Here is a 22517-nt window from a genome sequence, read left to right on the forward strand (position 1 = left end):
AAAAGATATTGTGTAGCATTCTTCTAATGCAGAAACCGCATCGTACCGATCCGCTACGACCACCCAAACTGAATCTGAGTCATCACAATATCATTTGGATGAGAGGATTAAAATCCTGCACGGATCAGTGGCACTAATTAAAGTTCAGAAGTCACCTGAACACATGTGTCAACTCACAGGCAGCCCCCTCGACACCGCTTCCTTTCTAAAGAGTATAAACACATCCTGTCTTTTGATCTCGACACATAATTGAAGAGCAAACACAACGTAAGTACACAACAGGCCACTTGCTGTAATTAATGTGTGCAGTGCACATACTCCTCACCATTAGACCACACACTGGATGAATTGTGGGACCAAGCCACACGAAGATGTGCGAATGTTAAATATGAACAGTTAATCACTTATTTGTATCTATTCAACGATGACACCTTCATTATCTACACTGCGGTTTCATCATTCCATCCTACTTTTCTTTTGTTCTCAAATAGAGTACTCATGAAACATCAAACTCCACCACCAATGATTATTTAAGGCGGATGTTCTGGTTAAAGTGGGGACAAACATTTGTTATGTTGGTGGCGCCATCCTGTGGAAGAAGAAAGTCATTATCCATCCGTCTATCCATCTGTCTGAATGCTCGTAAAAAGACACCAAACAAAACCGGTGCTTTAAATAAAATATTAAAGAATTCAATCATTTATAATCCTTGATGCATAACTTCATTTTACTTTCTCAAAATACCACCATATGCAAAGTCTATATGCAACAAATACATGATGTCAGGGGTTAACAGAATTACTATTCATAAAGCTGTGTTTATCTACATAATCACAGAGGATGTCAAAATTAAAATGACATATAATGTATGTTAGATGCTACTCGAAGTCCTGTTTTTATACACTATGCAGCTCTGCCCAGCGCCCAAAGGTTCACAATCTATGATGCTTTGCTTCCACCTGGTGGGAAGAAATGATGCAGCAATTCTGATTCATACGTGTGTAATAAGGTGAAAACTGCATATCATTACAGTATGTTGCACGAATCAGATATATATATACACTACCGTTCATTAGAAATGTCTTTATTTTTCAAAGAAAAACTATTTTTTCAATAAATATAACATTAATCAAAAATACACACTATACATTGTTAATGTGGTAAATGACTATTCTAGGTGGAAACGTCTGGTTTCAAATGAAATATCTCCAGAGGTGTATAGAGGCCCATTTCCATCAACGATCACTCCAGTGTTCTAAAGGTACATTGTGTTTGCTAATCGCCTTAGAAGACTAATATCTGATTAGAAAACCCTTGTGCAATTATGTTAGCACAGCTGAAAACAGTTATGCTGGTGATATACGCTATAACTGGCCTTCCTTTGAGCTTGAAGTTTGAAGAACAAAATTAATACTTCAAATATTAATCATTATTTGTAACCTTGTCAATGTCTTGACTATATTTTCTTTTCAATTTTCAATTCATTTGATAAATAAAAGTGAGTTTTCATGGAAGACACAAAATTGTCTGGATGACCCCAAACTTTTGAACGGTAGTGTATATATATATATATATATAAATTACAGGAGCACCCTGAACACCTGTTTTGTGCGAGTCGCTCTTGTTGGCTAACAGAAGAATTAGGAGTGATACATCACACCGGCTGACAGTGACCTGACTGCAGTTCTTTGCTCAGTTTTCCTGCTCGCCGGGCAGCTCTGATAAAGTGCTTTGTCCCACGGCTCAGTGATCTGTATGTGTGGCCTGAGGTGAGTGTCCATTTGTCTTAACTCATGACATGCGATGAATCTCACCTGCACTGAACGGACAGATGGAGGCTGAGCTCAAAAGAAATACGAGATTGTTTCCATTAACTTTATTACACTGACCAATGGTCAAATTATTTGTCATCATCTCTGACGGAAAGTTGGAAGAGTATGACATTTCTGATTAACACATTACTGACATGTTTATGTTTTATTAACGTTAGTCGTATTTGTACTTTTAAAATCTTACTTCTGCAGTTTATGTTGGATTTTGAGCTGATTTCTCACTTATATTCATGTTTTATAAGTTTTTCCACATTTTCAAATGTAAAAGTTCCTTAACTTTCAGAACCTATTAAAAGGAAATAAAAACCATATCTGTCAAATTCATGTTCAAATTCATGTGCACATGAGAACGAGCCCCAGAAATGCTTTAATTCAGTTTCTTGGCAACTTTCTCCCAGTTTGATGAACCACAGATTTTGTGTCCTCAGACGTGATGACAGCTGAGGTCAAGAGTCCCATGAGGCCCGTAAAACATAAAAGAGCAGACCCAGTACTGAAGTCACCAAACCACACACTTCTAATCCTCGCTGAGACTTTGTGTTAATTTAAATCACTAATATGTATAGATATGATATGTACATCCCTCTAAAGAGCTGGTCTCCTTTGTCTCGACTATGATGGAATCTGCGATATGCCAGATCATCTCCTCCAGCATCCTGGTTAAACCTCTTCGTGGGGAGGCTGAGCAGAGGGACAATCGCGATTATTGAGACACTTCACTCCACTTTTTAAAAAACAGGTACACTATTCATATCTGTTCATCAATAAGCACCGATCATGATTGATGTTGTCAAATGTCAACTTTCTATTTGATTATGTGACAAGACGATACCGTTTAGGTGCACAATCTCTTAAAACTATAAACATTAAAAGCGTCAGTGAAGTAAGTGTGCGTGAGCCTCATAACTAGTAACTAGTGTGCACAAGGGCCCATCATAGTATTTTCCAGTTACAACCCTCATGTTTGATATGATATGATATGATATTCCTTTATTCGTACCAGTAAGAACATTTCAAAAATCACAGCAGCGGTGCACATCAGAGCATCAATAGAAATAAATATAAAACACAAAACAAAATACTAAAAACTAAATATTAAAACTAATACTAAATAATATACAGGAAAAAAAAAGAAAAAAAGTAAAGTGCTAAAAATAAAGTAAAGTGCTGCTGATCATGAGCTCTTTTGACAGTCGCCACAAACATGAGACCAGAGGCACACGTGTCCTTTGCAGGGTGACCGGGATCACGCTTAGGAGGTGAGGTCAGAAATCAGAAATCCTCTTCAGAGCAGTTTTATGGGGTCAACCAGACACAGAACACCCTCATTAATTGTTCACTTTAATTTGAGCAAAGTAGTTTTGCTACTGGTCAGGAGCACCTGCTCCTTCAGTCAATCACACTAAATGTCTGCTTTCACTCCTTAAAATCATCTTGCAAAAATGTGCAAATTGTCCTGTTTATACTTCATCGCACAAAAGCTGCAATTGTATCTGTGAGGATAACCTGTGTGTCGGTGCAGCAGACCCGGGGTCATTTGTCACACATATGCCCGTCGTGTCACTGGAGACAAACCACGAACACATACCAGGCCGCGGTCATGTGTTCATGTGTTTGGTAACGCCTACCAATCCGCACGCCGTCCCACTCCACTCAAACATGCTAATGTGCCTGTGCTCTGCTCTAATTGGTCCCAGTGATGCTCGCCCTGCTCCACTTGTGTTCACGGGAAGCCTCCAGTCAGTCCTGCAGCCAGGCCCCCGCCACTGTGTGCGAGCGTGCAGCGCTAATATTATGCAAACAAACACGGCTTTGTTGTTTGGCACTCTTTGCACCGACCCGCCAATGTGGGAGAAAGGGAGAAGGTATGTAAAGGGAAAAGGAGAAAGGAATAAGGGGGGGGGGCTTGAATTCATTAGTGTGATTACCTGAGGTGTGCTACTTTACAGGGGGCAATCTGCCAGGCCGCTTCATACCCTCCAAACTTCAGCCAGTCCGCTAATGAGCGCTTGGAAAAGTTACTCAAGGTGGAGAGGTGCTTTGAGGAGCGATACACCGCAGAATAAGGTGTTATTATATATGCTGGAGCAGAAAAAAAAGGATGCTCTCTCTTTTAAAACAGCGTGGACCAATGAAGACTGACACAGTTGGAGCTGTTTATTTTGAGTCGGAATGCACATAACAAAACCGTCCTCTGGATGGTGCGCCAATCGATGAACTCGGAGCCTCGCAAACAAATATCCCCAGCATGAAATCTCCGATAACAACATAGTGCAGCGAAGGATGACCGTGTCGCTGACCTGTGATATTAGGCGACGCGTCTTCTTCGCCGCTTGAGACAACATCCCGGATGAGCCGCAGGGACACCGGAGGGCTCGTATTCAAAGAGTCGCTTCTCTCCGAGGTGACGTTGTGGACCGTAGCTGGAAGAGAATGTGGATTAGAGGCCAGATCAACCTCTCGCCCATTCTTTTTTTCCCTCTCTTTCTTTCTCCCCCGGAGCTCAGGCCATGGCTTTAGAGAGACGGCTGCCATGAGCAAGGCTTAGGACAGTCCACGGGGACGGAGGAAGCGTGAGTGTCAAAGAACAAGAAAAGTGCAAGAGCAGCTCGGACAAGACAAAGAGGTGAGAGATAGATAGATAGATATATATATACTTTTTTAATCCCCAAGGGGAAAATTGTCGTAACAGTAGCAGCACCAATAAACTAAACACACAAGAATAAAAAAAAGAATTAAAAAAAAGATAAAAAACAGGGATGAAAGATATAGATATATACAAGAAGTATACAAAGTAAAATATAAAATATATATGTATATATACAACATATATGCATAAACAATACACAATACTAATGACAAATTAAATTAAATATAAAAATATTAAATATAGACAGTGTGCAAAGTGTGGGAGGGGAGAGACATCCAAAAAAGGAAACAAGAGGAGATACATATATACATCTATATTTATATAGATTTATCTATAGATTTGTGTGTATAGATCACGTAACTTTCCCCTTCTCTTGCCCTATGCCTCTGCTTTATCACACAGCATCAAAACATAGCTTTAGTCCCCCGAGTGGCTGGCCTTTTTATCTGCTCCCTAGCTTCCCACGGCGGGCCGCATCCACCCATAATCTGCTGCCGTTTCATGTCTGGAGTGCTGTAGAGGAGGATAAGGGACTTGTTGAAGGGAAGATCAATGAGGTTGTATACATAGCATATGTGCATCAGGAGAGTGTGATCCCTTTTTTTCTTCTATTTAAGGTGGCATCTGGTTTAATGAAAAAGAAAATAATACATGGGTGCCTTGAGGAGTGGTACCTTTTCTGTGATCTTAAAAGTTAAAATAATAATGAGGTTCCTGACTAAAATTGCACCACAACAGTCAGAGATCAATCCAGAAGCGCGGTGGGATTTCAGTCATAAACTCAGCATCTAGTCTTTGTTTCTGAACCTTCTTCTCCCTGTGGAGCAAACATGAAGGATAGGCACAATAAAAACAGTAAACATGTTGCATTATACATTTGTCAAAAACACTTTTGGCTGTATGTCACAAGTACCTTGTTGAGTGCCAAGTGTCTGCTGCGTGTGTGTGAAATCAAAGCAGATTGGTATATTGGCAGCAATAGTCGGGTGTGAAACTGTGTCAGTGAAGTAAGGGAGATCACCAGGGACGGATTTCTACTCACTCCACAGCTGGTTGACGAGATCTTCAAGGACTAATTGTGCATCAGTTGGAGAAAACCTCGGTTTGGGCTTCGATTGTTCTTTGTACTGCGAGCTTCCCGCCTTCCCACCCAAATGGCACGCACTCACATCAGACTGAGGGAACTTAAAAGTACCACGAAGAAGCCTTGGGACACAAACACACACACACACATGCACAAATCATCGATCGACCCCAAAGTCAACCCGTGACCCTGACCTCCTCTACCCCTCCAGGAACATTCCTCCTGCAGGAATCTGTGAAAAAGAAAAGAAAAAATACAAGAAAGTAACATTTGAAAAGAAGCCGGGGTGAGAGAGCGAAAGAGATAGAGACGGAGAGAAAATGACACCCAGTTTATTGTGTTGGAATGAACAAAAGGGGAAGAGGAAAACTTTGCATTTGGAACTACTGATCAAAGTAATTCCCACAGGAAGCCACTCTTAATGAGAGCTGTACAAAAAAAGAAGGGTGGAAGACAAGGAGTGTAAAAGAGAAGAAAAGAAGGGAACTGTATGCCATTCCTACACAGAAAATAAAGAGATGAATCATACACAGGGCCTAGTGGTGTGTGTGTGTGTGTGTGTGTTCGGAGGGGGGTTGTTTGAAGGGTGTTTTCAAGATCGTTTTAACGTCTTCACTGAGGGAGCGTCAGAGGCAAGGCCAGGTTAATTAAACCCAAGGGAGGACCAGTTGAGGGGGCCCACATTTGAATATGTCATAGAAATAGCACGAGTGTGTCAGCCGAGGCCGGGGCTCGGCGAGCAAACATGTTGACTATGCATTACACGCTAAAAGGAAGAGAGAGAATTAGTCAGACGGCAAAGGGCGGGGGCTCCGACATAATTTGCGTGGCACCAATGCTTTACTCTTTTATACCCACTGCGCCACCGGATTTCTGTGAGTTATTAATGTTTGTCATTAGCTGCATTGCCCTGGAGGACAGTGACTGAGGGAAAAAACTGCAGAAATTTATATGGGACAAATATTGACAATAGCTGGCTCCTGGGCATTGGAGGAAGAAAAGATGCAAACTATGTTAATGAATGGTAATTAACCACAAGGGTTTGTCTCTCCTGGATCCCAGCTAAATTGGTCCCCGAGTTGCAGTGAGACAGTCCTGGCCTAATCCTTTATTATAAAAAGATAAAGGAAAACGACATCATTAGCATATATTTGAGAAGGGAGGGGGGATTAAAAAGTGGAATTATTTATTTTTAATTCCTGAACGGAGGATTCTTCACACCATTGTTAATTATACATGACAAAAAGAAAGGAGGAATGTGATGAGGAAAACAAATGCTAGGAGAGGTAGAGAAGGACTTAAAAAAAAAAAAGCATGACTTGAAGGGAGGTGCGTGGTCTCTTGTGGAGGATGCTAACTCAAGGACAGAGACCAGGATTATGGTTTAAAATTCAAAATGAATAATAAGAGTGGGAGGAAAAGGGACAAAGATAAAGGGGGTTGGAGGTAGTTATCTCAAGGATGTAACCACCCCTGTGCTGTGTGCTCATGTGGACCCTTGTTAATGTCCACAGCAGGGGTCACTTGTTAGACAGGAACCATGCCAACAGTCAGCTGTCAATCATGAGAGAGGTGTGAGCACCCTGCTGACCAGCGGAGCACCTACAGTTACCATCACACACTGACTGAAAAAAAAAAAAAAAAGACCATATATTAACACAACCAGGAAATTCAAAACAATAATGCAGTCTTTGAAGAACAAAATATAGACAAAAAAGGAGGAATGGGTTTTTATTTTGAAATTCAGAAAAGCTTTTCAGCAGAAATCATTGATATTTAACATAAATCAGTCGAACATTATCAACGAATAATTGTAATACTAGATCAGAAGCTATAACAAATTGTATACATCTACAAACTGATCATTTCCTTCAGTGCTTTTCGATGAACATAGTTTAGTGGGCTTCAATCATTGCATATGTTCTCTTAGAGCAGTGCAGCATCAGGTCTGATGAATGGATCCAACTGGACAGTGAATCTCCTGCCCTGCACACTTGACTTCCTCAAAGTGTTGACTTGGCATTGCGAGTTCGAGTCCCTGCACCCCAAGATCCTTGGGGTGCCAAATAAATTAAGGGGGGGGAGGTAAAAGAGAGCAAAAGAAAAAAAAGGTAAGTAAGCATTTGCCTCATCGCCCCAGCTCCGCGTGGAGAGTGGCTGCATTGTAAATGAGCTCGGTGCTAAAGGGCCCTGTCTGGTAGACATAGGGCACCGAGCGCCAACACAGATGTCGAGGGCTCGTTTACAAAAGCCAGGCTGCTGAGATGAGCCAGTGGACCAGAGTGAGTCGACAGCGCTTTTCTCACAAATATTGGTTCTGCTACCCCGGCTCAGCTTGGCTCAGCCCAGCTCCCACAGAGTAAGAACCGGGGAGGGAGAGACGAAGGGAGGGGCGAAAAAGAAGAGGATGACAGTTTTCCCAGCCTCAGCCCAGGGAGTCAGGCTTTTTCGCTGACTGGTGTTACGAGCGTGGCCAGCTCTTCCGTCAGCACTTTCCTCTCCTTCATCTTCACGCGCACAGCCTCCATTAGCTGGCCGGCAGAGGGGATCTGCAAGGGAGGGAAAGGATAGAAGAAGGGTGTGGGGGGCGGTGGGAGGAGGAGTTAGAGAAAATGAGGGGGAAAAAACACATGCACCACTATTAAAAAAAAAGTGTCAGACTTTTGACACCTGGCAGCTCTTCAGAGACCTTTGTGCTGAGCAACAACAGAAGCTCAGATGGGGCCTGAGGACGTGTGAAATTTTGGAGGGACCGTCCATGCTGAGTGTTTCGACAAAGCAACTCACCAAACAGGCTACACAGCAGTAGCTGCAACACCGAATTCCAGACTGTCACGGCGCTATTAGAGTGGACCCAAAAGCACGACTCAGACAGGAGTAACAAAGAATACTGTCTTTGGTTGGAAACAGGCTGGGTCAAAACCGGGAGATCAGTCGAAGAAGCAAACAAGTCCAAAAAGGGGCGGGGCAGAGAATCAGAGGTCAGGGCAGGCAGGTCAGGAATATACTCTAATAATGCTGGAGAACTTGGCACGAAAACACAAGACAATCTGGCAGAGGACAAGTGGAAGTGAGGGAGCTAAATAGTGAGGGACTAATGAGGGGATGGGCTGCAGGTGAGAAGGGCGTGAGGACCAGGTGAAGGGAATGAGGGACTAACGAGGTGATCAGAGGCAGATGAGGGGAGTTGGACTGATGAGATGGTGTGACAGGATGAAAACAACTATTACAAAAAGGAAGGCGTGGAGCTAAACTGTTACACCAGACTTTACTTTTTTTCCTAAGATTCTTTTCTCAATTGGTGATAGAGTTATGTAGGATTCTTAAATATTAAAGCATAGGTTCACATTTTTTCAATCTTTTATATTTATAATTTTTATTTATTTATTCTTATATGTACATACATCTAAACAGTTCTGGTTTGCTATAGTTGTTTCTCCTGCTAATAGTGGCAGTGAAGACATCCCTTCCTGATCTAATTTCAATGCAACACAAAATCCAGAGTTCAGTGCAAAAATTAATTCTTAGGTTCAAGCTGACGGTAGTCAGTACACTCCAGGGGGCATCTGCCAAATTAATCCTTTAAAGAAAAATAAATTCCCTCATTCTGCTACCTCCCCTTCATGGCACTATTTAAACAATTCTGCATACACAGTCACACGCTCGTCACAGACTCGTCCGTGTGCCGTGTGCAAAGAGGGTTAAACAGTAAGGTTTTAGGAGTGTGTGTTTGGAGGTACTTAGCATACCACTGGATAAATGAGACTTTGATTATTATGCTGCCCGAGCTGTGTGAGAGTTTCTATACGAATGGTTTGATATATTTAGGCTGTTGTTAAAGGTGGCTCCCATTTATTTAAATTCATCAACACCTTTCTCATTTGGATGCTCCTCCGTTCACCGCCGAGACGTCCGAGAAAAACATTTTCTTCCAGAATTAAAGGTAACATGGGATCAATTACAGACATGGAAATGGTCAGTTTGTGGATGAAGTATTCCTTTAGGGAAGAAACAAAAGGGGAAATTTGGTAAAAAAATGGCCATAATGCTGGATCCCCACTCAATTTAACAAATGAGCGTGAGCTAAATTTGAGATGATAAAGGTCTGTGGATTTTGTCTCTCATCTTACAAGGGGAATGATTATGGCGTCCAAAATAATCTTTCAATGTACACGCGGGTACCGTGAGCAGTGTTTTGGGATAAAAATGGTAAACATTCCCCTTTTTTTGGTGGGATAACGACACACTCCTCTCTCTCTCTCTCTCTCCAGTGGGATAAGTTGATCACCTTTCAGCAGAGACGCCTCGAGGCATAATTAAAACATCAAGAACATCACTGGGGACATTTACAGCATTGTTGTGTTTTTATTAGACTGTTTGTGTTGGGAATGTGAGAGGACGCGGGAACTGATGTCCACTTAATCACACAGCGTTACAAAGGTTGAGTATGAAGGACCTATATATATATATATGTATATGTATATATATATATGTGTGTGTTTGGCGGGCTTCTCCTCTGAGCTCTGGCTAATTTTGTTTTTCCTCTGAATCAACACAAGGATTTTATGGTCATTAGGGCACCTGATCAAAGGCAGGCATTCATACTGTATCACCCATAAATATTTACTTCAAGTTATGTGCAGCTTTTTAGAAGCGCCTTCTTCATGCAAGGGAGACAAATTCATTCCCTGAGCAATTTCCTAAGTCACATGGCGTGAGATGAGATGTGGACTGGCCGAGCTGAAAATAGTGACTTCTATATCAGAAAATCGTTCGCTTTGTATCTGTTGAAAGAGAATGTGAAAACACAAGCGATTGGACCCGACGCAGAGAAAGCGGGCTGACTCGAGTCTGAATTGCCTTAACAAACTTCACTGAGTAACATCTGCATCTGGGAATACAAGGTATTGTTGCTTTGAAGTGATTAACACAAACACATATTGGAATTATGTCTGCAGCTGACATGTTTTAAGGACATTTTAAACTATCGTCTTATCAATTTCAAATACGTCCGGGAAGTAAAGAAGCTCAGAAACTAAAACACACGGCGTCCCCATGCCCCTTGACACATCGCTCCTCTTCATTAAAGGTAACAGGAGCAGGGAACACCAGGTCCCGTGGGGCGGGATGTGTGTGTGTGTGTGTGTGTGAGTGTGCAGTGGGGAGCCGGTTCCAACAGCACTGGATGCATCAAACACACGGCGCTATTCCTCAGGGAACCACTACACTGAAGTAACTGCTGAGACATCTCCCTCTGCCCCGGTCCTTCAGGGAGAATTCCCTCTCCCTGTCTCACGCACACAATCTCCCAATCAGCTAATTGCACTTAGATCCACTAACTATGCAAACAAACTAACTAAAATAGAGACACGGGCGCAACACAAGGCTCTATGGGACAGAAAAGAGGGAGACTGGATCATGAAAAGTACTGATATGGGAATATGGGTAAACAACACCAACAGGTAAACATGATCTAGATAAACCAAATGGAGGGAAATTTACGTCCGAAACCGATTAAACCCGATATACTTTTCATCCCTTACTTTTTAAGTACATACTGGGCATTCCAAGTCAGAGACGACAAGACGCAAAGGAAAGAGAATCAGGGATGTTGCAGTTTGTGGTCGTCGTGTTAACCACACGTACAATCATCCCGTCTTTATACACCTTCATTAAAGTTGGTTGATGACAAGAGCGTTTAGAAAACAAATTTTCTGACGCGTTTGAACAAATATATTTGACCTCTTATTCCGATTCATCTCCCTTTTGGTGTGAGACTTACACTACCGTTCAAAAGTTTGGGGTCACTTAGAAATGTCTTTATTTTTCAAAGAAAAGCACTGTTTTTTCAATAAAGATAACATTAAATTAATCAAAAATACACTCTATACATTGTTAATGTGGTAAATGACTATTCGAGGTGGAAGTGTCTGGTTTCTAATGAAATATCTCCAGAGGTGTATAGAGGCCCATTTCCATCAACTATCACTCCAGTGTTCTAATGGTACATTGTGTTTGCTAATCGCCTTAGAAGACTAATATCTGATTAGAAAACCCTTGTGCAATTATGTTGGCACAGCTGAAAACAGTTATGCTGGTGATATAAGCTATACAACTGGCCTTCCTTTGAGCTTGAAGTTTGTCGAACAAAATTAATACTTCAAATATTAATCATTATTTTATATTCATTTGATAAATAAAGTGTGATAATTTTCATGGAAGACTGACCCCAAACTTTTGAAGATTTTGTTCTCAGGGAAACACAAGCGCTCGCACACAGGCTAACGGACAGCACAATCAGGAGGACCGTCCTTCATATTCATCCAACAGCCACATTTGCTGGGGACCGATACCCTGCAGGAGGGTTGGGGGTAAGCTGTAATGCAGCTGCTCTGCTGGATCCCCTGGGCTGCTTGAGGCAGGGTGAGGAACTGGCACTAATGTTATGCTACAGTTGATTTAGCCGGGCCCCTGTCCCCTTTGGCAGAGCGAGCCAACACCAGCGCTAAGCAACGCAGCCGCGGTTTTGCAAGAGGCCCCCGTCCCCTATGGCAACACTAAAAAAAGCTACTGTAGCAATACGCCATGCTAATGCACATCATTACTATTCAACAGGCCCTGCAGAGCAGACCTTTTGTCTAGGTGTGATTTCATGAACATGTTTCAGAAGTGAACTGACATGTAAAGCCACTGACACTGACGTGTGTGTGTGTGTGCGTGAAGATAAGAACAAGAGCTGCAAGCAAAAGGTGTTTTTATGAGCCAATTAAATGACATTGCTATTCTATAGCCTGAGGCACACCGCAAGGCGAGGAGCAGCTCAAAGTTGCAGCACTCCAGTGACCATTGTCTGGTAGTGGCATTACGCACATCAACTTTTTTTTTCTTTCTTAAAAGATCGATCATCCCAGCCCTTTTGTCTTCTCCCAAAAAACAGGTTAGAGCAATTATTTCCAAGGACCCAATTTGTGAGGAGATATAAAGATTGTGTCAGGCTGCTGGATGCCTAAATGGGTCCAAATGAAGGAGGAGGGGGAATCACAGAGCCTAAAAGTGATATAAGGGGGTACTTCATTCAAATGTCTGCATGCAGTCAGCATGTGACTACCGAGTGGTCCAGTTACTCACCAGTTTACCACCGTATGAATATAAATGTGAAAGCCATGTATAATTAGGCATATGTTGCTGCTTAAAATAAGTTACATTTGGCTCCTTCAAATGTCCTATATGAATGACTAACTCTATACCTGTAATAGTAGAATACATTATAGTGTATATTTATACACTGTACACTACTGGTTAATTTGATACAAACTATAAAAAAGTTAAGTTTAGTATCTAAGTGGCGTGACAGGAGCATTATCAGAGGGGTGACGGATTCTTGCCACACATCTCTGTCCCTGGCTGCTGAGCCATCTCCAATCTAGGCCACTACTCAAGGTAAGGGAGAAGTATAGTTACAGTAGTTTTATTACAGTGTGGGGGGGGACAGCTCTTTGATCTTCTCACTTTTGTTTGAAAATCGAATTGATCAAACGGGGGAATAACAACAACAACAACAGCATGATAAATAGATTAAAAGCCCAAGCACAAAGGCACCGTACTAAAAAGTCTTGCATTTGATTATCTCTGATAATGAACATGTCACATTTGCAAAGAGGGGCTCAGGTAAGAAAATCACGAGAGCACCGGTAAGCCTCTTCTCTCTCAGATCCCTCTCTTTTCTCCCCTTAAGGTCACTAGAGACTGATATGAAAGGGAATTGGACACTTGGGGCCACAAATACTGTAATTAAAAATCTCTCCTTTTGTTGATATGTTGTTTGGAAACATCATTTCAGTGTGCAACATGCATCTGTTAGGGATCTGACCTAAATACACCCTAGATTAAACACAGGAACGCACCGGGTCTTTGTTTCAGGTTCCTACTCATTAGGTGTGAAAATGAGATGATTCAGGCCCGATTGGGGTATAAATAGAGAAAGGCGATATCCATACAAAACAGAAGCAATCTTTAGGTGGATTCGGCAATCAGGAACACACCCGTGATTAACAGTATGGCTCACTGGCCGAGGTAATGTACTGGGAAGCAGTTACAATCAAGAAAAGTGTCTGCCTGCAGCAAACTGTCACATATAAAACAAGAAGGTGCTAAGAATTGTTGCCTCTCAATGTTTGTTCACTGACACAAGGGAATTTAACACATCTGGTCATCTATTTAATGAGGAAATGTCCACTTTCATCATTAATTCTCTTCCCGTTGTAACATAAAGAGCGAAAGTCCACTCTGCTCCAAAGGATGACCCTCGGGTACAATCAGACTAGCAGTAAGCTTAAAGCTCCGAAATAGCAGCATGACTCGAGAATAATAGAGATTATTCAACCGGCCTATTTTAACTCATCTCCTGAAATGTGCCGTTTGATATTTTTCTAGCTTTCCTGGTTAAGTAATCTCCTCAAACAGTTTAATGGCTAAGAAACAGCAGCACAAGGGCTGCATCTGCCGTTTCTATTCATGTGAAGTGCAAGTTGAACTTAATGAATAAGTCACAGTGTGATCTGGTATTAGTAAAGCCTCCTCCGGGTATCCCTCCCCCTTAATCCCTGCCACTGTTCCAGTGACATATTTACAGTACAAAGGCTCGTCTTGAGTCCCCTACACACACATACAAACACACTCACAGAGACAGAAAAAGACTGGCTGATTTAATTAGCCCAATCATTAAATAAGGCTTAATTAGAGTCACTTTCCTTCAGAGAGAAGTGTGGGACTCGGAGCTGTTCCTTGTCATTACAGAGGCATAATGAGCCACACAACACACTAAACACCACCCTCACAGCATCGCAACAATAGAAAACTTTCCCACTGCATTAGCACTGTAAGGCACGGAGCCGTTGATATCTTTAATACCACGGTTTAACGATGCAATACCCTGGGGAACCACCAAGATGATGAGAGGCATTGACAAGAGGTGACATGAATAAAGTCTGTTATTTGAATTTAGATAAATGATGCCATTAACATCGTAGCAATAAGCAGCAGCAACCCCTCCCCAAAGTTCAATAAGGTTTTGAAATTACAGGAAAATGTTCAGCCCCGTAGTCCATCCATAAACGCCTTTGATGTTTTATAACAAGTCCAGTCCAGATGGGTCTGGCCTGTCTCTGCTACTGTCTTAATGTGATGTTCACCTGCTTGTTATAGTTTGGAGGCTGATAAGAAGTGATGCTTGTACGTCTCCCACAGGTGTGATTGTGAAGTAAATATTAGCCGGCCCTCAGCGCCACCCCAAACCGCTGTCCTCTCATAAAGAAATCAACAGAGTCAATGACTTTTTAAATGTTATTATGCTGTCATGAGGCTTGAGATGGGTACGTGTGTGTACAAAATGAGTCTGAAAAATGATCTGGAGGGAACGTGTGTGTGTGTGTGTGTGTGTGTGTGCGTGTGTGTGTTTGCATGCATGTGCACATGCTTGCGTGCACATGCTCCTCCTGTTCATTATTGGCCAGCAGCAGAAGCCAGTCATTTCCCTGTCTTCATAAAGACTTGGCCCATTAAATTCTACCTCCAGTCAATAATTAGGACTCCACAAATAAACCAAAGGCAATTAAATCAATGCTTCCCCGGGCCGGTGCCTGGACCCCATGGCCCACATGGACACTCCATCTTCTCCGCTGGCCTTATTCATGGTGGGTTGCGATGGAGCCGTACAGCACACCCCCTGGCCTGCTCATGATTATTAGATAGCACCGTCCCTCGGTCCCGACTATGGAGCGCCGCTTATGGTGGCTCTCCACTGAGAGGCGTCGGGTTTGATTTCATTAACTCGCCAGTAGAGGTGAGAGACGAGGAAAAGAAACGCAATGTTTCATCCGCCACTGCTCCGGCATGAAGGGAGCAGGAAGTCAGAGCATTCACACACACCGTTTGCCAATGTGCTGCGGATGTCTCTCTTTCTTGTTACGGTTGACATGTGGCAGTGCACGACAGTGATGGCGAGCAACAGCACACATAAGACACAGATGCACACACACACATTCCACTCCTCGGCTCTTTCACATCTGCACACCCACACACACACACACACACACACACAGAGTGAGTGATGGCTTTTCTATTGACAGGGCCACTGAGATAATAAAGTGCTGTCCCACTGGCAGCTCCATTAGGCGCTGACAGTGACAAGATGAGGCTGTCGTGAGAGTGCACACGCACACACGAATACGTACACATTCCCAGACATACACGCCGATGGACACATCCTCATCCTCTTTCAGTGACAGCCAGCCAGTTAAGGACATGGATCTCTCTCTCATCTTTCCTTTCACGGGGTCTATTTCTGTCTCTGTGTCTTTTTAACCCGAAGCAGTGTGTGTGTCAGTGCAGCTCGTGGGTAAGATCATATCACTATTAGGGGAGTGTGTTATTAGTGTCACAGGCCAGGCCATTCCACCTCACAGATGTTCTGCTCGGTGAGCCTTTCATAAGCTACGACAGAGAGTAGAGAGGGAAAGGGGATCCAGTGTGAGAGTTCCCAAAGTATATTCCCTCACTGAGAAAACGGTAGCTTCTCAGCATCCGAAGACAAGTGTAGTTCAGGCCCGTTATCATAGGGGCCTTCAAAGCTTCACATGAGGAGATCGACCTTAATTAACCAACAGACCGGCACCAAGGCCGTCTTCATAGACCCTTCGCCTGGTCTCCTCGTATGTGAGATATCGCACCAGCCTGTCAGAAAAAGGACGGAAAAACGAGAGACGCGTGCAGACACGGAGTCGGTTGTCCCCTTTATACGACGGCATGCTTTTAAAAACAGGAAGAGATGGAGAGAAGATGAAAAATAAAAAATAAATAAATGAACAAAAAAGAGAACAAGATGGACTTGAAAGGGGATAGAAAAAGTCTGTTGCAGGAAGGGGGGGGGATGACTGCGCTGGTCCCGGCGGTCCCCACAGAGACCTAGGGGCGAGTCTCAGCCTTGTCATAGTCCACTCTTCTCCTCCGCTCCCTCCCCCTTCCACCACGCCTGTTCTGCCCACGGAAAACGTCGATAGCAGGCTGCCGGTGCCGAGGTCTCTGGTGGACACTAGCTCATTCTCCCGGCATCGACAGGCCCGCCAAATCAATATTTAGTTCCCCACTAACAAGCTGCCTCGGGGTCTGAGCCAGAGAGAGAGAGTGAGAGAGAGAGAGAAATGCAGGACAGTGGAGGATGGCAGAGAGAGAAAGAGAACAGGGACTGAGAGCTGTCCAGCTAGAAGGGAAAACATGGATTCAGTAGAGTGTGTGTGTGTGTGTGTGTGTGTGTGTGTGTGTGTGGGAGAGGAAGGTGGAAAGGTCAGAAGAAGATCTGGGGAACAAGAGAACAGTGTCTGGTGTGTGTCGTGGTGCGGAGGCGACGCATGAGTGCCTGCGGCAGCCGCTGACAAGAACACAGACAAGACACACACACACAGTCGACACTCTCAATCATACACATATCACAGCGAGCAGACGTTGACAGCACTCGAGTAAAGCTCCAGCAGAGCACTCACAGATGAGTGGCTGCGCACACACACACACACACACACACACACACACACACACACACACACACACACACACACACACACACACACACACACACACACACACACACACACACACACACACACACACACACACACACACACACACACACACACACACACACACACACACACACAGGATGTAGTTGCTTTTCTTTGTTTTATCATTCCTTTTTTTTCTGAGCCTGGAGCAGGACACATTGGTGTGGGAATGTAAGATGGGTGAAACTGGTGCCCAACATGTTCTCGATTGACCAAGCAACACATCTTCAATGTTGGATTAAAATAACATCCACATAATTATGGAAATGCAAAGATAATTCATTCATTCAACCCCTAAATGGAAATTAAAGTATTTCCATTAAATTAAATTAATTATTCTTCAACTAAATTATCAAACAAAAAAAGTCTTGCTTCTTTAAAACATAAAACTTGACCTTGGTAACAATAACTACTTTTAACGGAGCTGTACAATAATGAACATTAATTCAGCAGCAAACAGCTGTTAGCGATGAGTCTGCCGGCTTGCCTTCAACATGTTGAGAGCCAGAGGCAATCTTGGATCTTGCATCTTTAAAAGTCTACTGTATAGTGCATTCATATATAACAAGTATTAATCTTGACATCTAACCATTTGTAAAACAATCAAGAAAAAATACCCACAAATTCCCAAAATAATATTGTTGGAAATAATTGATTTTCCCTTCAAAAGAGCGAAGAGAAAATCATTAAATAATGGCAGTGTGATGATTTAAACATTATCCTTTTTACTTGTAAAACCAAATAAGATCATACTTCCACTTTTGGATCTGAAACCAAGTTGTTTTGGACATTTTTGAAATTGTTGACTTTGATTATAAATCTGCTTCATTTAAATTCATTCTTGTTACCAGAAACTTTCAAAAGAAAAAGAGCAACTTTCTGACAGTTCTATGTCACCCTTTGTCACTGCAGACAACAGTTGTTGTACAAATCTACAACAAATCAACAAAGAGCTTGCTAGGCCAGACATTCCTTTAACAACTAGAATGGCACTAGAGCAATGTCAATGAAGCGAAAAATAATTTGTGTATCTGCGCCTTGATTCAGATCTGCTCCATTTAATGGGATTATTCCTTGGGCCCTCTCACCAAGTTTCATTCAAATCGAGTTAGTATCCCGTAATGCTCGCTAAGAAATAAGCAAAGGTAATGAAGGGAGGCAGCTAACTTCTAGTGTGTGTGCAGGAATGTGCTTTTGTGATCATCGTTGCAGATCTGTGAGCCTGACCTTCTGCTGGAGGATGTGGTTGAGGTGGTCCAGCCACTCCTGGTCTCCTGGACCCTCTGAACGGGGCTCCGCTCCCTGCGAACACAACAGCATAAACATACAATTCAATGGCGGGATGGAGAAAACAAAAATGCACGGAAAATCATGCCAATGTTGAGAGAGAGTAACCTCCAATAAACCTTAAACATCTCGTCCGTGGATAAAATGTAACATTTCAAGTGAATCAGACAAGAGTCACTGGACGTTTCTAGAGAACCTGCTGCCGTATCTTTAGATTGGCCTCGGTGAGTCTCTGCTTAAGGGCAAAATTGTAGCATCCCACCAGCCAGGACCTTGAAGCAGCTCTCCGGAGACTCAGTGGCGAGGTACGCCGGAATACGTTTGCATGCTGCTCATGTTTAAAGACCTAACGGAGCGGTAGCCTTGTTACCGCTAATGAACAGGAAGGAGAGCGACGGCGTAGCCATGTACACCTCAGCACTAATGCGTTACCTCTTCACTTCAAACCCCATGTGTAGCCGCTGGAAATGATGTGACAAGCCTTGTACCGCCTCACAGGGAAGCGGGGAGGGCAGGAGGGGGAGGAAAAAGTGTGTGTGTGGCAGAATCTAAAAGTCCCTGCACTTGCAGGATGCCTGACCTAACAGGCTGGTGCTGTGACGCGTGGGACGGCTCGGGCTGCCCAATGCCAAAAGTCCACGAGGGGGCTCATGAAGACTTATGTGAACTTTAAATAGAGTTCTCTTTTGGGTGGCGACCTCACCAGAGTGCACTCTGAATATCACCCAATATTCATAGCAATGGCCGAGCGAGTCAGACAGGCGAATGTGGACCAACAAAAACAATCTGACCACCTATGTTTCAGCTGATTAAACTATTTGCAATATTACTGCTGAGCTTTTTACTGTGACTAATTATATTACAGCTATTATTTCATCTGGAGCAGCTGATGACACACATTTCACCAATGAGAACAAAATTCAGCACCATAAAAGGAAATATAGAATTCATTTATTTTCACTATATATGGTGTATTTTATGCTCATGTGTCTATTTCTTTACTGTACGGCCACAATAAAGGTGTTTTAACTTTTGTACGACACAAAGCAATGTGCCCTTTCTTCTAAACAAAACTCAAAACAATTCACAACTAGAATGGGCACTCGGTGGAGCGCATACCTTCGCATATCACAAGATTGAGCATTGAATTATGAACATTTTGGCATTAGTTGCATGCCAATTGGATAAAAATTGGCCGTGCTATGGTAAAAAGAAGATGTTGACCTTTCTATGACCTTGACCTTTGACCCGATTGATCCCAAAATCTAATCAAATGGTCCCCGGATAATAACCAATCATCCCACCAAATTTCATGCGATTCGGTTTAAAACTGTTTTTGTTATGCGAGGAACACGCATACAAATAAATAAATAAATAAATACACGGCGATCAAAACATAACCTTCCGCATTTTCAATGCGAAGGTAAAGATACGCAGTGGCCAGGCTGTTAAGATTGGTTGTATCCGTGGCAAATTAGAAAGATCTGGAGTGTTGACGCTTGGATTAAGGATGTCTTTCTCCCCTGTGTCCCACAGCTTCCTGGTACCCTCTATGTGTAACAGTTTGGCTCCACGCCTTCCTTTTTGTAATAGTTGTTTTCATCCTGTCACACCATCTCGTCAGTCCAATTCCCCTCACCTGCCTCTGATCACCTCGTTAGTCCCTCATTCCCTTCACCTGGTCCTCACGCCTTTCTCACCTGCAGAGCATCCCCTCATTAGTCCCTCACTATTTAGCTCCCTCACTTCCACTTGTCCTCTGCCAGATTGTCTTGTGTTTTCGTGCCAAGTTCTCCAGCGTTATTAGAGTATATTCCTGACCTGCCTGTTTTGACCCTGCCTGCCCTGACCTCTGATTCTCTGCCCTGCCCCTTTTTGGACTTGTTTGCTTCTTCGACTGATCTCCCGGTTTTGACCCAGCCTGTTTCCAACCAAAGACAGTCATCTTTGCGACTCCTGTCTGAGTCGTGCTTTTGGGTCCACTCTCATAGCGCCGTGACACTATGTGTTATCCGTGGCGGTAGTAGTTGCTCTCTAATTTCAGTGCATGCCTAATTGTGCCTGGTGCTCTAAGTAACTGAGAAGGTAAGGAGTGATCGGGGGCGGGGAGCGTGTGGTTATATGAGCGATCGAGAAAAAGAGGGTGAGAGAGTGGGCCCTCCTTGTGACTACTGCCTTCCAGCCTGCCGCAGGGGTGAACACGGTGTGTGAGTGTGCTAGCCCACCCTTGGTAGAAATATAACAAAGCACTGACCCTCCATCAAACATTAGGTGCAAAACAAACTGGTGTGGCAATTACAGCCTTATTACATCTGGATCATTAACTCCACAACAAGTTGCCAGGGGAGCCTGGAGCAGCCCGGCCCTCTCTGGTCCTCTGTTACCCGCTATGGAATGGAAAGAGGCAAATAACACTGTGGAGCACTTACGTTTGAGCACACTTTGATGCCTTCTCTGCATCTATATACATACATGCCATTGATTGGGTGTGCGTAAGGGAGCAGCTGTACATTTCTGTATGACTCATAAAAAGCTTTGAAAATCAATTAATACGTGCAAAATACAAAACGCTAATTAACAAATTCCATATTCCCATAGCTGAAAACACTTTAGGTGCTATGCTGTCTATAACTCCAGCTGCACAAACAGCCGAGACAAAACCGAATTTCAACCCCTCAGGGACCAATCAACAAATCCAGGAAGACAGAAAACATAGTTTGCAGCGTTTGGAAAAGATGGTGGTCCCTGTTCCCCGAATTTTCCAAAAATGTGACCACCACAAGGACTCATTCATAAAGTAAAAGTCGTATATGCCTTATATTCAAAAGTACATTGATTTCAAAACCAAGCACCAGTCCAATACAATGTAAAAAAACTTATGCTCACATTGTTGGCAAAGTAAAAGTGAAGACTGAAACCAAACCCTATTAAGGGTTCTACTTCAGCACACTGGCATCGCACAACGAGTGAATAAAGGAATACGCGTGCTGTGTGTTGGACTTGAAGACTGCTGGGGCATCCTGATAACCTCATGTCTCGTGGGACGTCCTCAAGTCCAAAAGAAATACATACAATCGACAAGGGTTGTGCAAAAAAAAAGCTCACACACTTCCATACATGTCTTATATAATGTCCAGCAAGCGTTTCAATTCGTGCACATGTGAAATAGACATTTCCCAATGACATCCACCTAAATATACACTACCGTTCAAAAGTTTGGGGTCACCCAGACAATTTCGTGTCTTCCATGAAAACTCACACTTTTATTTATCAAATGAATTGAACATTTCATAGAACATATAGTCAAGACATTGACAAGGTTAGAAATAATGATTCATATCTGAAGTATTAATTTTGTTCTACAAACTTCAAGCTCAAAGGAAGGCCAGTTATAGCTTATATCACCAGCATAACTGTTTTCAGCTGTGCTAGCATAATTGCACGGGTTTTCTAATCAGACATTAGTCTTCTAAGGTGATTAGCAAACACAATGTACCATTAGAACACTGGAGTGATAGTTGCTGTAAATGGGCCTCTATACACCTATGGAGATATTTCATTAGAAACCAGACACTTCCACCTTGAATATTAATTTACCACATTAACAATGTATAGAGTGTATTTTTGATTAATTTAATGTTATCTTTATTGAAAAAACAGTGTTTTTCTTTGAAAAATAAAGACATTTCTAAGTGACCCCAAACTTTTGAATGGTAGTGGACACATATACATTTTATCATGATGTACATTCGAAATCAGAGGAACACAGTAACGCACCTAAACTATTAACCTCACTGTGACGTAGGATTTTGTGGTGGATGTGTTCCTTCTCGACAGTGCTGTGATTTATGAATTAGGGATTCACGATCTGATTTATTTGGTCCTGATACTGAGTCCCAATCCAAATACCAGTTTTTAATAAGCTATATGCCTCACTGTGTGGAAGTGACCGAGATCATTTTTCATCACTTTGTACTTAAACATCACTTTCTGAACTCTTTAAAACATATAATAACGAACAAAAAAATGGATATAAAAAAGAAAATAGTATC

General features: G+C 42.7%; 1 protein-coding gene across 1 annotated transcript in view; it reads right to left on the minus strand.

Annotated features, from left to right (window-relative positions):
* Positions 1–7281: 7281 nt before the first annotated feature.
* Positions 7282–22517, minus strand: part of cntln (centlein, centrosomal protein) — a 101658-nt gene continuing 86422 nt past the window's right edge. Inside the window, exons 26-27 of the mRNA XM_056409530.1 lie at positions 18406–18480; positions 7282–8115 (exon numbers count right to left, since the gene is read on the minus strand). Of these exons, the coding sequence (XP_056265505.1) occupies positions 8005–8115; positions 18406–18480 (186 nt within the window). The 3' untranslated portion in view covers positions 7282–8004. The remainder of the gene's footprint in view (positions 8116–18405; positions 18481–22517) is intronic.

The sequence above is a fragment of the Pseudoliparis swirei genome, chromosome 24 (genome assembly GCF_029220125.1).
Source record: "Pseudoliparis swirei isolate HS2019 ecotype Mariana Trench chromosome 24, NWPU_hadal_v1, whole genome shotgun sequence".
Taxonomy (NCBI): Eukaryota; Metazoa; Chordata; class Actinopteri; order Perciformes; family Liparidae; genus Pseudoliparis; species Pseudoliparis swirei.